Source organism: Mustela lutreola, chromosome 5 (assembly GCF_030435805.1).
Source record: "Mustela lutreola isolate mMusLut2 chromosome 5, mMusLut2.pri, whole genome shotgun sequence".
NCBI classification, from domain to species: Eukaryota; Metazoa; Chordata; class Mammalia; order Carnivora; family Mustelidae; genus Mustela; species Mustela lutreola.
This window is the reverse complement of record NC_081294.1, coordinates 79,008,184-79,026,916: the sequence shown is the minus strand read 5'-3', so window position 1 is coordinate 79,026,916 and position 18,733 is coordinate 79,008,184. Positions and strand designations below refer to the sequence as shown.

The 18,733-nt window shown below is 43.7% G+C and overlaps 1 protein-coding gene and 1 pseudogene across 19 annotated transcripts in view; both read right to left on the bottom strand.

Annotated features, from left to right (window-relative positions):
* The window catches only part of LOC131832177 (protocadherin gamma-C5), a 183,059-nt gene that overhangs the window by 70,983 nt on the left and 93,343 nt on the right, over positions 1 to 18,733 (bottom strand). The window contains exon 1 of one of the 19 annotated variants that reach the window (XM_059174844.1): positions 15,817 to 18,566. The exons of 16 other annotated variants lie outside the window; for them this stretch is intronic. In XM_059174844.1, the coding sequence (XP_059030827.1) occupies positions 15,817 to 18,246 (2,430 nt within the window). In that variant the 5' untranslated portion in view covers positions 18,247 to 18,566. Of the gene's footprint in view, positions 1 to 10,015; positions 12,957 to 15,816; positions 18,567 to 18,733 lie in introns of those variants that run through there. 2 more of the 19 variants (XM_059174858.1, XM_059174866.1) reach the window with 2 other exon arrangements.
* On the bottom strand, positions 28 to 9,539 carry LOC131832180 (protocadherin gamma-A12-like; annotated as a pseudogene).

The window sequence follows — 18,733 nt, the reverse complement described above, 5'->3', positions numbered from 1 at the left end:
ACAGAGAGAGAGATCACAAGTAGGCAGAGCAGCAGGCAGAGAGACAGGGGGAAGCAGGCAGAGAGACTGATGCAGGGGTGGATTCCAGGACCCTGAGATCATGACCTGAGCCGAAGGCAGAGATTTAACCCACTGAGCCACCAGGCACCCCTTAAACAATATATTCTTTTATTGATAACTTTTCATCATACATGGTTTCCTAAAAATGAACTCTTACGTTTAACTCAGGAGAGTCAATCTCTTTCCTAATATATATACTTACTACTTTGATCAATATATCTTCACAGTTTGCTTAAAAAAATTTTAAAGTAGCTTTATTGAGGTATAGCTGATACACAAAGAACTATACATATTTAATGTGGAGGTGTTTAATTTTTAGAACTTGGTATCTTGCATGAAAAAAAGCAGGTTTTTCACCAGAAAAATTCAATTCATGATCACAGCTATACTGTTACATGTAACTGAGAAAACTGACAGAGTCCTCTCATTTATCTTTAGCCTTCTAATTCATTTTAAAATGATCTATGGATTGCACAGTCTCAACAAGTTGTGCAGTCTCACCAAGGATCCTAGTCTATTTCTGCTTCAAACAGCACAATATCTCTTCTAGAATGAATATGGGGGAAGAATATGTGTTGAAATATTACATTTCAACTTTAGATGCTATGAAATAGCAAAGATGCAACTTTTAAATTATACCTGAACACTTTAACTTATTAGATTAAGTGAATGTAAACCCATGATTCTTAACATATAGGAAGATAAGCCCAGTTCTCAATGTAATTTCATCACTGGAACCAGCACAAAAATAAACAACCAAAACCACTGCCTACTCTAAAAAAAATCAACAAAGATCCTAATTATCAATCCTAAGTTATCAACAAATATCATTAAATACATTATGTTAGGGGTGCCTGGGTGACTCAGGTAATGATCCTGGGGTCCTGGGTTGAGACCTGCTTTGGTCTCCCTGCTCAATGGGGTGTTGTCTTCTTCCTCTCCCCCTGCTTGTACACACACACACTCTCTCTCTCTAATAAATAAATATCTTAAAAATAATACATGATATTAACTTAAACTCTCATGTGGCCAAAATTAAGTAACTCCAGCTTTCAACTTTTGATGCTCCATTCTCCAGTTAAATCATTCTATCAATCCTAATGGAGCAAATAGGTCATTTAAATAAGAAATTTCATAGGACTCTTGTTTAGGTTTCACTATGGTTCAGAAAGAGAAAAAGAGGGGTGCCTGGGTGGCTCAGGTGGTTAAATGTCTGTCTTCGGCTCAGGTCATAGTCCCGGAGTTCCAAGATAGAGCCCTGTATAAGGCTCCCTGCTCTCCTTCTTCCCCTCACCCCACTCATGTGCAGTCTCTCTCTCTCAAATACATAAAATCCTGTTTAAAACTTTCCCACGTCATTTTAAGCCATTAAAAAAAAGAAAGAAAAGTTAACACTCATATAACTGTCCCATCAAAACAATGGTTCTCCCATCTTTTAAGACCCCAAACGGGCTTCTCAATCAATAATGTGCCTAGGAAGATCTTCTCTCCTTCTGCCATGTGAGGACACAGCCAAAAATCTGTGATCTACAAGAAAGCCCTCATTTGACCACCCTGGCACCTTTATCTCAGAATTCCAGCCTTCCAAACAGTAAGCAATACATTTCTGCTGTTTATAAATTACCTATCACCTAATCCCCCTAGGTGAGGGGAATCAACTGATACAAACCAGTTACAAAATAAGTCATGGGGATGTAATACACAGAAAAGGGAATACAGTCAATAATACTGTAATGACTCTGTGTGGTGACAGACAGTAACTAGATCTATCGAGGTGATCGTTTCATAATGTATAAAAATAATGAGGGGTGCCTGGGTGGCTCAGGTCATGATCTCGGAGTCATGGGTTTTGCACTAAGCAGAGTCCACTAGAAATTACTTCCCTCTCCCTCTGCTCCTCCCTCGATCACGTGCTCTCTCTCTAAAATTAAAAAAAAAAAAGCTTTAAAAAATTTTTTTTAAAGATTTTATTTATTTATTTGACAGAAAGAGATCACAAGTAGGCAGAGAGGCAGGCAGAGAGAGAGGAAAGGAAGCAGGCTCCCTGACAAGCAGAGAGTCTGATGCGGGGCTCCATCCCAGGACCCTGGGATCATGACCTGAGCTGAAGGCAGAGGCTTTAACCCACCGAGCCACCCAGGTGCCCCTAAAAAAAACTTTTTAAAAAATACTGAATCACTATGTCATGCACCTGAAGCTAACATAATATTGTTTCGATTATAATTCAATTTTTAAACAAGTTTAAAAAAGAATGTACCTAAGGACTTTTTAAAAGATTATTTACATAAGAGAAACAATGAGCAAAAGAAAGAGTACATAAGCAGGGGCAGAGGGTGAGGGAGAGGCAGACTCTCCTACTGGAAAGGGATCCCAACACTCGGCTCATGGGGCTTGACCCCAGGACTGCAGGACCATAACCTGAACATAAGCCACCCAGGCACCCCTAAGCTTTTAAAATTAGCTTTCATAAAAACTTTAGAATAGTTTTTTTTAAATTTTATTTTTTTATTTGAGAGAGAGAGTGTGTGAGAGTGGAGAGGTCAGAGGAAGAGCAGACTCCCCGCCGAGCAAGGAGCCCGATGCGGGACTCGATCCCAGGACTCCAGGATCAAGACCTGAGCTGAAGGCAGTTGCTCAACCAACTGAGCCACCCAGGCCCCCCAAAAACTTTAGAATAGTTTTATTTCCACTCACAGATCAACCCATAAGACAACCAGGAGAACACACAAAGTAATACTTTTCCCAACAGAATGTCAAGTGTGCTGACACTAAAAGCTTTTTATAGCAACAGTGTAAAAAAATGGCTACCATTAAGTACCTATTATGAACCCGGTGGTTTATATGTTACCACTAGTCCCTCACCACAATCTTTCAAATTATGCATTATTTTCCCAATTTTGCTGAACCTAACAGACATGAAATAACTTGTCAAAGGTCACAAAATTAGTACTACCTCATTTTGAAGCTGCTACTTTTCTATCAAACTACATCTTAGAATACCAATAGCAGGTAATCCCTAGAGCACACACATTTGTTCTTTCACTCACTCAACAAATGAGTGAAGCAAATTTAGCCCACCTAGAAGCATTAGTTGTGATCACGGATTCTTGAGATTCAGCTTAAGGGTCATGATCATTCATTGCCCTAACTTTCAATGATTTGTCTCTAAATCAGGTAAAGTGAACAGAAGTCAGCAGGTTACCCAAATAATTTCTATTGTACATTATGTCTTTCATTTTGAATTGACCACCATGTGTGAACTGGTCTTCTGATGAACATTTTGATAGCTTTTACAAAAAAGGAGGTCAGGGCGCCTGGGTGGCTCAGTGGGTTAAGCCGCTGCCTTCGGCTCAGGTCATGATCTCAGGGTCCTGGGATCAAGTCCTGCATCGGGCTCTCTGCTCAGCACGGAGCCTGCTTCCCTCTCTCTCTCTCTGCCTGCCTCTCCATCTGCTTGTGGTATCTCTCTGTCAAAATAAATAAATAAAATCTTTAAAAAAACCCAAACAAACCAGGAGGTCAAATTGCCCTCCAATTCCACTGACATCATTTAGAAAGCTCTACTTATTACGTTCCATTTGGAACTACATGTCAATACAAAATTTGCATTTTCAGGTAGACTCAAAACTTCCTTTTAAATATATCAGACAAACAGAACCATACTATGTTTCCCTTTTTTTTTTTTTTTTTTGTACTGGTTGTCACAAAGCATAAAGTGACATGCCAATTCATTAACAGTAACTGTCACATTTTAGGGCCATTTAATTACCTTTCTTTCCCAAATGATTTCTAATCTCTTTTACAATTCTAGATACTAACTTTTGTATTTTTGAAAGGAGACAGATAACAAAGAGAAACTAATAAGGATGCTATGATTCCCTACTCCTTTACAGAACTCACCCAAAGATCCAGACATCTTTTTTTAAAAAATTTAATTATTTATTTGACAGAGAGAGAGATCACAAGTAGGCAGAGAGGCAGGCAGAGAGAGAGGAGGAAGCAGGCTCCCTGCTGAGCAGAGCCCAATGTGGGACTCGATCCCAGGACCCTGAGATCATGACCTGAGCCGAAGGCAGAAGCTTTAACCCACTGAGCCACTCAGGCGCCCCCAAAGATCCAGACTTCTTACAGGTTCCAGCAATGCTTTCCCAAGAATAATATGTATTAGTATTCAATTTAGGTTCAACGTTATACAATAAGTGTTAGGTTCTCAAAAAACACTTAGAATCTGAGAACTTTCCAGAATTTTTTCCACGTGTCAAAGTTATGGAAACTTACAAAAGAAGACTACTGAAAATGCACCACATTACCAACAATGCACTCAAAACACAATTTGTTAACTTGACTGCTTCACAAAGTCATCATCAAGATCATCAGTGTGGATAAACTAAGGAAATATCTTGCCTGGAAACACATACATACATTGCATTCCCAAAATCTGCAATTGGGATGAAAAATAATCTCTTCAGTTTTTCTTCAGGACAACACTTACACTGTTTGCATATATTTTTTTAAGATTTTACGTTTAGGCAATCTCTACACCCAACATGGGGCTTGAACTCACACCCCCAGATCAAGAGTAGCATGCTCTACTATGCCAGTGGCTATCTCCGTTTGGATAATACAATGACAAAGTTTTAAGTATGTAGGAAATAAACTGAGTATATCTGGAAGCTCAAGAATTGTATGAAACCATGAAATGATTTAGCACCTAAGAAAGTATAATCGCATGCATCCCTAATGACCAGAACTACTTCACTTTAAAATAAATTAAATGCAGCTTATGAATTTGTTAGCAACTTCATGTGTACTTAGAAACCCCTCTACTCGGGGCGCCTGGGTGGCTCAGTGGGTTAAGCCTCCGCCTTTGGCCGAGGTCATGATCCCAGGGTCCTGGGATCGAGCCCCGCATGGGGCTCTCTGCTCAGCTGGGAGCCTGCTTCCCCCCGCCTCTCTGCCTACTTGTGAGCTCTATCTGTCAAATAAATAAATAAAATCTTAAAAAAAAAAAAAAAGAAAAGAAACCCCTCTACTCATAAAAGTTTATTTCAAATTGCATTTGTACTTTTCACAAATTAGAATGACTCCCTCTACAAGAATTTGGGTTTTTAACGGATAAATTGGCATCAGATGTTCAACATAAAAATGCTACACGTCCAAAGGCAAATAAAAAGACCAGTTAAAAGAAGGTATAGCTGGTTAATTAAATTAGAAAAAAATTGAGTATTTAAAATGTACCAAGGTGGTTATAAATTTATACATATATAGATAAATAATACATGAACACTGTTATAAATAAGGCACGAGAAGGCATGAAGGAAGACCTCAGAGAAGGCCTCCAAGTTATCCTTGGTATCCACCACGCATATATAAATTTTTTGGTGTCTACTTTCTAAATTCGAAATACACACACTATCCACACTAAGAGATATTTTGTTCAGAACCCACAGAATATTTGATAGGTACTCTCCTGAATTAATGCATTACTGTCTTTAGAAAACGCTGAACTACCTGACAGCAAAAGAGGCTCGCTTTTCCCACAGCTCTCCTGGCTGATGAGCGTGTCCGCATAGTTGGGCTGGGGGAAGATCAGGTGACCCCCTGGTGAGTCCGCGGTGAGGGACACTTCGCGAGAATAGGTCCGCAGGAAAGCCCGCACCCCGTCCACGCCCACGAAGTGCGAGGCCGGCACGCCCACCAGCCCGCCTCCTGAAGCCTGAAGCACACGCGACGCGTGCCAGCGCCTCAGCCTGAGCGCCAGCAGCACGATGACGAAGGCGAGGAAGACGCAGGAGACGGCCGCCACCGCCACCACCAGATAGAGCGCGAGGTCCGCATCGTCTGGGTTGGCGGGGGTCCCGATGCTGCCCAGGTCCGCCAGGACGTCCGGGATTCTGTCGGCCACGGCCACGGTGAGCGTGACGGTGGCCGACAGAGGGGGCTGCCCGTGATCCTGCACCGCCACCACCAGGCTCTGCTTGAGCGCGTCTCTGTCCAGCAGGGCCCGCGCTGTGCGCACCTCGCCCGTGTGCAGCCCAACCGCGAAGAGCCCTGGCTCGCTGGCCTTGAGCAGGCGGTAGGCCAGCCAGGCGTTCTGGCCAGAGTCTCTGTCCACCGCCACCACCTTGGTGACCAGGTACCCGGGCTCTGCAGCGCGGGGTGCCAACTCCACATCTGTTGAGCCATCGGTGGGGAGGGTGGGATACAGAATCTCTGGCACGTTGTCGTTTTGGTCCAGCACCAACAGGCTCAGAGATACGTTGCTGCTGAGCGGAGGGTCACTGCTGTCATGCGCCATCACTTGTAGATGCAAGTCTTGGAATCGTTCATAGTCGAAGGAACACAGGGCATATAGAATGCCAGTGTCAGAGTTGATGGAGATGTAGGAGGATATGGGTGTTCCGAGAAGTGTGTCCTCCACCAGTGAGTAAGTGAGTGACCTGGGCGTTCTTTCCATAGTCAGGAGTCATAGATAGTCACAGACACTATGCAGGCTCCTCTAGGGTTGTTCTTCATGATATAGGCAGTGTAGAAAGCATCAGAGTTGTCATTGGTGTCTGCTACTTTCAGTGAGATGTGAGTTTCTGTGGACAGGGACAGACTTCCTGTGTCACTGGCAGTCATGGTGATGATGTAGCTAGGAACCTGTTCTGGATCTAGGAGTGTGTCTGTCACTAAACTGTAGTAATTTCCATAAGACTTTTCTCATTTAAATGGCATATTCTCTCAGATGAAACAGATCACTTGTCCATTTTCCCCAGATTCTTCATCATTTACATTTAAAAGGACAATTAGTGTCCCTCTGGGAGAGTTTTCCAAAATAGAGCTGGAGAGAGAGGTGACAACTACTTCAGGGGCGTTATCATTCACATCCAATACTGTGATCAAGACTCTGGCTTGTGCAGAATATCCTGCATTATCCACAGCTTGCACTTCCATCTCACAGAATCCTCAATTCCTTGTGGTTCAGCTCCCCTATTGTTGAAATCGTCCCTAAATTAGCATCTAGTTTGAAAACTTGTGCTGCCTTCTTGTCCACATAACAGAAGGAATACATCACTTCAGCATTGGCTCCTTCATCAGGGTCATCAGCATTGGCTCCTTCATCATGGTCCTCCATCATGGTGCTTACACAAAGCAGCTTAGTGCCTATGACGCATTCTCTGGAACACTCATGTGGTTCAGACTGTGCAAATACTGGTACGTTGTCATTCACATCAACTACCATGAAACGGATGCGCACAGTGCCTGTGCAGATTGGGTCACCCCCACCAGAGGCGATGAGAACAAGGTAATGAATAGCCTTCTGCTCCCGGTCCAAGGCATGCTCCAAAACCAATTCTGGGTACGTGTTACTATCTGCTCCACTTTGCACGTCCAGAAAGATGTCAGTATTACTACTGAGTCAGTAGCTCTGGAGACAGTTCTTCCCGATATCCAGATCCCAAGCATGGGGAAGAGGGAACCGCAACCCAGTGGCTGCGTTTTCACTCAGTTTTATTTCTAATTCATCTTCCCAGAAATAGGGGACATTACTGTTAATGTCTCTCACTTCTACCACAACCCCATATATTTTTACTTTATCCTCCAGCAAAACCTCCAGATTTAATTGACACTTTAAGACCCCCAAGCAGAGTTCTTCCCAGTCTACCCTGCCTGCGAAGATAAGGCTGCCGCTTGAAGGTTTGGAGTGAAAACTTGAGTTGTACCTCTGGAGGCTATACCGACTCCGCGCTCCTCTAGTTCCTGGGGCTCCAACCCCAGGTCCTTGGCAATGGTTCCCATCCTAGAGCCTTTCTCCAGCTCCTCAGGAAGTGAATAGTGAATTTGGGCACACCCAGTTTCCCATAGATTCCCCAGGAGAACTCCCAGCAGGACAAGCCATTTTCAGTCCTGATGCAGCCACTCAGAAATCATTATCGCTTTCCTGGAGGTTATTAGTTCCAATTTGTCCCTAGACCACCCAAGTCAGGACCAGTTTTTCCCATCTTCAGAATCCAACATTTTCTTCATAGTCCCAGAGATGATTAGTTTCTATCTGGGCTTTGTGCTACAGGTGCCTGCAGGGCAAGCAGGAGGCAAGCAGGATCTCTGTTTTTCTCTCCCAGATTGGTGAACAGTGGTGCTCAGAGTCCTAACCAATTACTGCACAATCTTCAACTCCAGGAAGGATCTTTGGTTTTTGTACCTCAAATAGCTCCACCTACTGTTCCTCAAGTAGGGATGTAAGTGGAGCCAACTAAAAAATTACAGTCCTCCTTTTACTAGGAATTTCAGTCAACTTCTTTGTAGTTCTCTAAAATTTTTCATATAGAGCTGCTTTCTTGAGATTATTTTCTGTAGTTGTATTGTTTTTCCAATAACCTTTCAAATGAATTTGAAGTTTCTATACAAAGTAATTTTAACCGTATAACTTTAGTGCACCTAGTTTGATATCACCACTCCCAAAAAACACCTATTATGGGACATCTTCCTAGGTGTTTCCTGTTTTGAGAAATCATAGAATAAATTAAACTTTCTCACTCGGCTGTGATAAGGGGCAGATTTTTACAGGTATTAAATATACTTAGAGAAGCTATTTTAAAAGGTTGCCAATATTTAATATTTAGAAATAAAAATTACACAATATGGAGACCTAAAAATAGGAAATGCAATTGTATATATTATCAGAAGCACATGGACAAGAAGTCGAGTGAATAAGACACATTAACATTTTTAGGACAGAATGGAAGCATTTCAACTTGCATTTACTGGAAGTAAGAGTAGTACTTTACAATGTACTAACACATTTTATTTCAAAACCATGTTTGAGAAAATTAGCAATCCAAAGAATAGTAAAAACTTACCTTTTTCTGAGTAACAAACCCAATTCCATTTACTGAAAATGACTGGTAATACATTTGAAAGCCCGTCAAAATTAAGGGAAAAAATCCCACTATTCTGCTTTCATGAATGTAAATGTTTGGATTCTGAGGATAAGCATATTTGGCAGGCCTACCACAACATATCTTTAAAGCTGGAAGGAAATCTACAGATAGTTCTGAGAAAATATTGGGAATAAAACTGGCCTATTCAGTGGGATTCAAAGAATCCTTAGCAAATGTAATGGACTGTTATTAAAATACTACTCTGTCCTTTAGGGAAAAAAAGCCTTTCATGATGCCTGGGTGGCTCAGTCAGTTAAGCCTCTGCTGTCTGTTAAGCATCTGCCTTCAAATCAGGTCATTATCTCAGAGTTCTGAGATGGAGGCCTGAGTCTGGCTCCCTGATCAACAGGGAGTCTGTTTCTACCTCTGCTTCTGCCTCTCCCTAGCTAGTGCTCTGTCTCTTGAATAAATAAAATCTTTAAAAGATTTTTTTAAACTTTTCTTATGCATTTTACTCACTTTGTAATTATGAAGAAAAAGGCTTATATAGTCAAAATATTGATGTTCTGAGAAAGAGAAACACCCACAGAAAGAAAACATTTATGCTTTACTGTGACAAATGGATATTATGATGCTATTGCCATTTGTCACAGTAAAGGAGATAGAGCATGTAGGTGGATAAAGACCATCTCAGGTGAAATTGTCAAAGTATTTCAAAATACTTGAGGGCTAATAATGAAGTCACTGGCTAACACAGAAAGGAAAAGAAAATATTGAGAGTGGGTAAGCAAACAAAGTGATAGTAGATATGATCTGTTTAAGATTTTTTGCCAAGGGGCGCCTGGGTGGCTCAGTGGGTTGAGCCACTGCCTTCGGCTCGGGTCGTGATCTCAGGGTCCTGGGATCGAGCCCCGCATCGGGCTTTGCTCAACAAGGAGCCTGCTTCCCTCTCTCTCTGCCTGCCTCTCCGTCTACTTGTGATTTCTCTCTGTCAAATAAATAAATAAAATCTTGAAAAGAAAAAAAAAAAAGATTTTTTGCCAAAATATTATTTGAAAATTAAACCAAACCTGTTTATTGACACTCACGTGAGCAGAAGCATCAGTGTAAGAGTTTAATTTGTTATTCTCTTCAGTGGCACTTATTACAAACGAAGCATCAGTAGAGAGATCTTGTAAGGGTCCCATTTCTGACGTCATAGTGAGTAAATTAAGCCTTGCTTTCTGGGAATCCGAGGCAACGTACATATTGTAGGAATAAGGCAAAGTCCCTTCACTGTAGTTGGGAGGAACCATAGGTCCTGACTTGACACACAGACCAGGCTGAAAATAGCCCCAGGAGACAGAGCTGGAGGAGCTTCGCAGGCGCAGGGCAACCGCCAGAATCACCGCGAGGAGGAACAACACTGAAATCAAGGCCAAAGCCACCACCAGGTAAAACTGCAACTCCGCCTGGGGGTCAGAGGACTCAGGGCGGTCGCTGACATCCGGCAGCACCTCCTGCAAGCTGTCGGCGAAAACTAGGAGCAGCGTGGCCGTGGCCGAGAGCGGCGGCTGTCCCCCATCCCGCACAGCGACCAGCAGGCGCTGGCGGGCCGCGTCCCGGTCGCCCAAAGCACGCGCCGTGCGCACCTCGCCCGTGCGCAGCCCCAGGCTGAAGAGTCCCGGCTCGCTGGCCTGCAGCACGTGGTACGACAGCCAGGCATTGTGTCCGGAGTCGGCGTCCACCGCCACCACCTTGGTGACCAGGTAGCCGGGCTGCGCGGCGCGTGGCACCGTGTCGAACAGCGCCGAGCCGTCGGGTCCCAGCGCCGGGTACAGCACCCGCGGCGCGTTGTCGTTGCGGTCGCCCACCAACACGCGCAGGCTCACGTTGGCGCTGAGTGCGGGCGAGCCCTGGTCGCGCGCCTGCAGGGTCAGCTCGAAGGCGCGCAGCTGCTCGTGGTCGAAGGCGCGCTGCGCGAACACCACCCCGCTCTGCGCGCTCACGGACACGTAGGACGCCAGCGCCCGTGGCTCCAGGTCGCTGGCGACGATGGAGTAGGAGACGCGACCGTTGGGCCCCACGTCCGGGTCGGAGGCGCGGACTTGGGTGATAGAGGTTCCAGGAGGGTTGTTCTCGGCAATGTGGACCAAATAGAAAGCCTGTTCGAAAATTGGTGCATTGTCGTTGACATCTGCGATGTGCAGAATGATACTAGAACTGGAGGAAAGAGGTGGCTTTCCCCTGTCTGTGGCTGTGATGGTGACATTGTATGAAGGAGTCTTCTCCCGGTCCAGAGACCCATCTGTTAAAAGCTTGTAGTAATTATTGGCAGAAGATTCAATTCTGAAAGGAACTTTTTCTTTTATGAGGCATGTGACTTCTTCATTTTCGCCTGAATCTTTGTCATGTGTTTTGAACAGAGCAATCACCATCCCGTATTCTGCGTCCTCGGTTATGGAATTAGACACTGAAGTGAAAATAACCTCTGGGGCATTGTCATTCTCATCTAAAATTTCTATTATAATTTTACATTCAGTGGCCATGCCTCCACCATCCTTGGCTTCTATGCTCATGGTATAGCTACTACTGATTTCGAAGTCTATAGGACCTTTGGATTTAATTTCTCCATTTTGATGGTCTAGCATAAACATATTTCCAAAATCTCTTAGTGTTTTGAAGGAGTAGGTGATCTCCGCATTGATGCCCTCATCCTGATCAATGGCTGTCACCTTTAGCACAGAGGTGCCCAAGGGCAAGTTCTCTGGAAGGCTAACTTTGTACACATCCTGACTGAACACTGGGGGATTATCGTTGGCATCAGTGATCTCAATCCTGATTTGAATGGTGCCACTTCGGACTGGGTCACCCCCATCCAGTGCAGTCAGAACCAGAAGATGGGAGCTCTGGTGTTCCCGGTCCAGGGGCTTCTCCAAAATTAATTCTGGGGCATTCTTGCCTTCAGTCTTATCCTTCACCATCAGAGAGAAATACTCATTATAGCTGAGTTGGTAACTCTGGAGTGAATTAGGTCCTACATCTGCATCTATAGCAGATTCCAGACCAAACCGAGTTCCTAGAATTGCAAGTTCATTGATTTGTAAGACAATGCTATTTTGGGGGAAATACGGTGGATTATCATTTATATCTTCTATCCTCACTGTTATGTGAAAAACATTTAAAGGATTCTCTGCCACGATCTCTAGGGGCACCACACACAGGGTGCTTTGGGAACAGAGTGACTCCCTATCTATTCTGTCACTGACAAGTATGTTGCCATTCTCTGTGTTTATTGTAAAGTATTGCTTCTCTGCACTAACTCTCAGGTTGCGGTTCAGTAAATCCTGTACATGCAGCCCCAGGTCTTCAGCAAGATTTCCTACCACTGAGCCCCTGGCCATTTCTTCAGGAATAGAGTAGCGGATCTGCTCAGAGAGCCCCCCACAGAACAAAGGCAGCAGGAAGGGAAAGAGTACTTGCCGCTGCCCGGTAAGGCTCCTCTGCTTCGCCCTAGTTCCCATCCTTTCTTCGCGGCTACAGCTTCAGATGTTATGAGAAGATGCTTTACAAATTGTGTTTTAAATATTTACTGCTAATGCGTAGAAAACTCAACGCTGTTTCAAGGTATCCCATTCCGTATTCCAGAATCATGTGCTGAGAAGAGTGCCCGTATCTGGGCTTTATCTCCTTTCAGAATCGCTTCCGTGATTGCGCAGAAAGTCACTTAGGTAGACGGTGGACGCCAGCTCTTCCAGCGAGCGCATTGGCCAACAGCGGCGCTCGGAGTCTACTTAGAAAACTGCAGTCGAAAGCCTTGCAAATAATGACATCAGCTATTCTGACAGATTTGTTGGACTGACGTATAGGGAATGAGGCAATAAACAAGTTTGGGATGTGTCTGTTTTCTAGTGTTTACTACCAAAGGAAGTTCTTTAAAGATCTGATTCCACAGAAGAGTCATTAACCCAGTATGAGAAAAGTTTATCTTTTTCTAATGAGAGGCAGTGCACCTACTGAAGGAACAAAGCAAACTTCTCTCCAGACTTAGAACAAAGACCACATGGTAAAGTAGCCTCACCAAGTGATAGGGGGAAAATTTTACAGCCATGAAATAATAGCCAGTATTATCTTCAATCTTATGTGCAGATAACTTTCCTTCTCCTTCTTCCAGAGCAATGGGCGGGGGGGGGGGGGGGGGGCTCAGATGCATACTCAGGATAAAGATGACCAATGGCATATAGTCTTCCTTGCTACTTATGAAAAAGAATTATGGGATACCTGGTGGCTCAGTCAGTTAAGCAGCTGCCTTTGGCTTAGGCCCCATCCCAGGGTCTTGGGAACTAGTCCCACATCGGGCTCCTAGCTCAGTGGGGGAGCCTGTTTCTCCCTATGACTGCCACTTCCCTTGTTTGTGTGCGCACACTCTCTCTGACATAAAATCTTTTTTAAAAAGATCTGTTCTGTCTTTTGTCTAAGATCAAGTAAAATCTCTTAAAGATATTTATGAAATTTATAAAAGATTTATGAAAAGGATTATCAACTATTGTACACTTTCACCACAAACAATACCCTAGTAGGTTACCATAGGAATTTATTGACATGCAAAAATGTGAGGGTGTTTTATTTTTATCCTTCTCTCTCTTTTTAAAAGGTTTTATTTATTTGACAGACACAGAGAGAAGTAACACAAGCAAGGGGAGCGGGAGAGGGAAAAGCAGGCTTCCTGCTGAACAGAGAGTTGGATGTGGGGCTCAATCCCAGGACCCTGGGATCATGACCTTGAGCGGAAGGCAGATGCTTAACGACTGAGCCACCCAGGTGCCCCTATCCTTCTCTTTAACTGGACCACATGTTGTACCATAACAGAACTTTATCACTACCTCTGAGTCAAAAATAACTACCTGAACCTCAAGTTTTAGAGCTAATCTTTCGGGGTGCCTGAAAGATTGTTAAAGCCTCTGCCTTCAGTTAAAGCCTCTGCCTTCAGCTCAGGTCATGATCCCAGGGTCCTGGGATGGAGCCCCACATCAGGCTCTCTGCTCAGGAGGGAGCCTGCTTTCCCGCACATCCCACCCCCCACCCCGCCTACTTGCGATCTCTGTCTGTCAAAGGATAAATAAATAAAGTTTTTTTTTTTAAGTTAATTTTTCATTTTTTTCTCCAATATTTTGGTTGCCAGCTAAGTGTTCAGACGATGTTTTAAATATATATATCTAATATATATATTACATAATATATACATTATGATATATAAGATATAAATAAATACATACAAATATATATGGAACAACCTCCTTCTCCCAGCAATACCTCATATCCTTTTTATTCATATAATTTCAATTCAAGTAAAATGCATTTTTTTTTGTTTGGAATTCCATAAGCACAAAATTTATCCCTACATGGTCAAGACACTCTGAAATTTTTCTTGACTTCGGGACAAATTTAGGCACCTGTTGCAGGACTTCCCTTTCCTACAGTTGAAATTCTTTTTGCCCAAACATCAGACACTCAATTATAGCTAAATATATTAAGGTCAGTACCTAAACAAGAGAGAAAAATTTGAAGGGAAACTGAATATGTAAACAATCTGGGCCAAACATTTCAAAGAGGTATGAAGAGTGCTAAGCTGAACTGATTATGGAGATGATTCCTGTGATCAAATATCCTCAAAAAGTCTCCTTTCCTCACTTGACTTTCTTTGACATTGTTTCAGATAACATAGAGGTCATTAGGTAACTACCAGGGCTTCAATAACAAGTTGGTTCTGAATATAAGGATTGAATATACTTACATATGATATGAAATGAATTTTCAAGGGAAATAAAGGAATCCATGGCTCATGGGCATATTGAAAAAAAAAAAAACACAACAACAAAAAAAAGGAAATACCAAATAGTAATACCAGCTAAATCAGTCTCATAAAGTCCTGCATCTCTTATATTTACAAACTGGTCCACATCAGTAAATCTGAAAAATGTAAGCATGTTTAGCGAATTTGTAAGTAACTTTGAGAAGCACTGGATCAAAATTATTTCTGCAGATGAAATGACCACATCAAAAAATCTTGAACACACACACACTAAAGTGCCAGTAAAAGAATAAAAGGAAATAATACCCATTCAACAATTCAACTACTCAGAACAATCAAATGACTCCACTGTAGAAACAGATAAGAGGTCTAGAACTTGAGAGGGAAAAAAGTGTACTCTACATTTCCTCTCCCAAGAGATTCTAGGAGTAAAAAGGCAGTCAATATATCTGTTTTGGTAGTAAAAATAAAAAAGGGAAACTTAAAATAATTAACATAATTTAAACATATCACCACCCATCAAAGACCAAAATAGAATTGTTTCATGCTTAGAGAAAAGCTTACATTTGTAAACTCCTACATGTGTGTGTTTATGTGTGTATAGATAAGGAAAAGAGCTACAGAGTGTATCCCACTGAACCAAGAGGGTCAAATTTGAACATTAGAAATAAAACAAATAATGGTAGAATATAATTATAAATTAGGGGAGGCAATGTGACGTTGTAATAGAGAAATAAAAACTGTGAATCATAATTTGAATCCTAACCAGTTTACATTGATAGTCACAGACACTGATGATAGAAAAATATTACTAAAATTTAACTTATTATAAAGCAAGCCATAATAGCTGAACTAGACCTTTAGAATCAAAAGAGAATATGCCAGGGGGGAGAGAAAAAAAAACTTTCTTGAAAAATGATGTTAATTTGTTGAAAGATAAAGTACAGGAACTTACATGTATTGCTCTAAATATATACACAATGAATATGTGCCCCTCCAAAAAAGTATTGATTTTGGTTTTTGGTTTTGTTTTGAAAAAGCCATTTTAAAGACTTGTGCAGAGATACTAGCAACTCGGAGGCAGGTAATAAATCTCACCTGATTGTTCGTGGAGTCAAGATTACCTAAACCAGCAGCTGAATCTTCAGTTATCAACAGTGGCTCGCTTTTCCCACAGCTCTCCTGGCTGATGAGCGTGTCCGCATAGTTGGGCTGGGGGAAGATCAGGTGACTCTTGCGCGAGTCCGCCGTGAGGGACACCTCGTGCGAATAGGTCTGCAGGAAAGCCCGCACCCCGTCCACGCCCACGAAGTGCGAGGCCGGCACGCCCACCAGCCCGCCTCCTGAAGCCTGGAGCACACGCGACGCGTGCCAGCGCCTCAGCCTGAGCGCCAGCAGCACGATGACGAAGGCGAGGAAGACGCAGGAGACGGCCGCCACTGCCACCACCAGATAGAGCGTGAGGTCCGCATCGTCTGGGTCGGCGGGGGTCCCGATGCTGCCCAGGTCCGCCAGGACGTCGGGGATGCTGTCGGCCACGGCCACGGTGAGCGTGACGGTGGCCGACAGAGGGGGCTGCCCGTGATCCTGCACTGCCACCACCAGGCTCTGCTTGAGCGCGTCTCTGTCCAGCAGGGCCCGCGCTGTGCGCACCTCGCCCGTGTGCAGCCCAACCGCGAAGAGCCCTGGCTCGCTGGCCTTGAGCAGGCGGTAGGACAGCCAGGCGTTCTGGCCAGAGTCTCTGTCCACTGCCACCACCTTGGTGACCAGGTAGCCAGGCTCTGCGGAGCGAGGAGCCAGCTCCACGCCTGTGGAACCATCAGTGGGGAGAGTGGGGTATAGGATTTCAGGGGCATTGTCATTCTGGTCCAGAACAAATATGTTAACAGATACATTGCTGCTGAGTGGCGGCTTTCCACTGTCCTGCGCTGTCACCCACAGTTGCAGGTCACGGAACTGTTCATAGTCAAAGGAGCGCAGTGCATATAAGGTGCCAGTGTTGGAGTTGATGGAGATGTAGGTGGATAAAGGTGCTCCCTGGAGGGTATCTTCCACCAAGGAATAAGTGATCTGGGAGTTCTCACTGCTGTCCAGATCCACTGCCATCACTGAGAAGAAGGAGGCTCCTCTGGCATTGTTTTCAGGAATGTAGATGGAATAAGATGAGTCAGCAAATGTGGGCGGGTTATCATTGTCATCTGCTATGTTTAGTGAAATATGAGTTTTTGTAGACAAGGGTGGAAATCCCTGATCTGTGGCTATCAGGGTTATATTATAGCTGTGGACCTGCTCCCTGTCCAGCATTCTGGTTGTTATCAACTTGTAATAATTTCCGTAAGTCTTTTCCAACTTAAAAGGCAGACTGTTAGGAACAAAACATGAAACTCGACCATTTTCTCCAGAATCTTGATCTTGCACATTTAGAAGAGCAATAACCGTACCTGGAGGAGAGTTTTCCAGAACTGAATTAGTGGAAGATGTGATAGTTATTTCTGGAGCATTATCATTCACATCCACAACAGTGATCAATATCTTAGCAGTAGTGGAGAGACCACCACCATCTTGGGCTTGAATATCCATCTCATAGAATCTATGTTTCTCAAAATCCAGAGACCCTCGTATTAAGACTTCTCCAGTTTGAGAATCCAACTGGAATATTTCAGAAGTTTTGCTTTCTGTATTCTGGAATGAATAGACCACTTCCCCATTGATTCCCTCATCAGGATCAGTTGCATTTACTATGAGCACCCGAGTTCCAGACCTGAGATTCTCAGGAATACTCACTCGATATACAGACTGTGTAAACTTTGGTACATGGTCATTTACGTCGAGGACCACCACACGAATGGCAACAGCACCCTGGTGGATGGGATCTCCTCCATCGAAGGCTGTGAGGAGGAGGTGGTGAGCAGACTCCTTCTCTCGGTCCAGACTCCCCTCCAGCACTAGTTCAGGATTCTTGGTCCCATCCGTTCCGCCTCTCATTTGTAATGAAAAGTAACTATTAGGATTGAGCTCATAGCGCTGGAGGGAGTTCATTCCCACATCTGGATCCCTAGCGCTAGGAAGGGGAAATCTGGATCCCGGAGTTGAGTGCTCACTGACTTTTATCTCTATTTCCGCCTCCTGGAAGCTGGGAGCATTATCATTAACATCCATTATTTCCACCTCCACTCCGTAAATCTTCAGGGTATCTTCCACAAGTATCTCTATATTTAAAAAACAGGATGACAGTGTCTCACAGAGCTCCTCCCGGTCTAACCTACCTGCGGTGATCAAGCTGCCACTTCTCAGATTCAGAGCGAAAAGCTGCATCCTATCTCTGGAGATGATGCGGACTCCACGTTCCGACAGCTCCCAGGGTTCCAGCTCCAGGTCCTTGGAAATATTGCCCACGAAGAAGCCTTTGTCTGTCTCTTCGGGCACCGAGTATTGGATATGTCCTGCCCCAGACTCCTGTAGCGTCCTCAGGAAAAGGTGTAGGAGGACCAGCCCGCTGCGGTCCAGGCGCAGTGGCGGATTCCCCATAGCAGTAAGCTGAGCCTATATTCCCTGATTTCTTGAACTGTTTTGTTCTGAATCAGCTTATGTATCTACGAAGTTCCGGAATGACTGCATCCAAAATATATTAGGGAGCGAACTATTTAAGTTTCCAGCATCAGAATCTGTGAGTATCCGTATTACTCGGCTTTGTGTTGTAGAGATGGGGGAGGGAGGGACTGCCGCTTGCAGCTTCCCATTCCCCGATTGGTGAAGAGCGGCGCCTAGAGCCGAATCTTATTATTGCAAGGAGTAAGAAACCCAACTGATGTGTTTTTTTCCAGACGTTATTACACACTTCAAGAATTACACATATTTATAACACTGAAAATTGCACACAATAAAGAATTGTATAATGTGATATTAAAGGTTTATCAAGATCACTTAATAAAAGGCTATTAAAAGGGCTTGTTTAATTTAAAAAATATTTTCAAATACTACTGGAACTGAAAACTTGCAGGTTAGATTTGCTTCC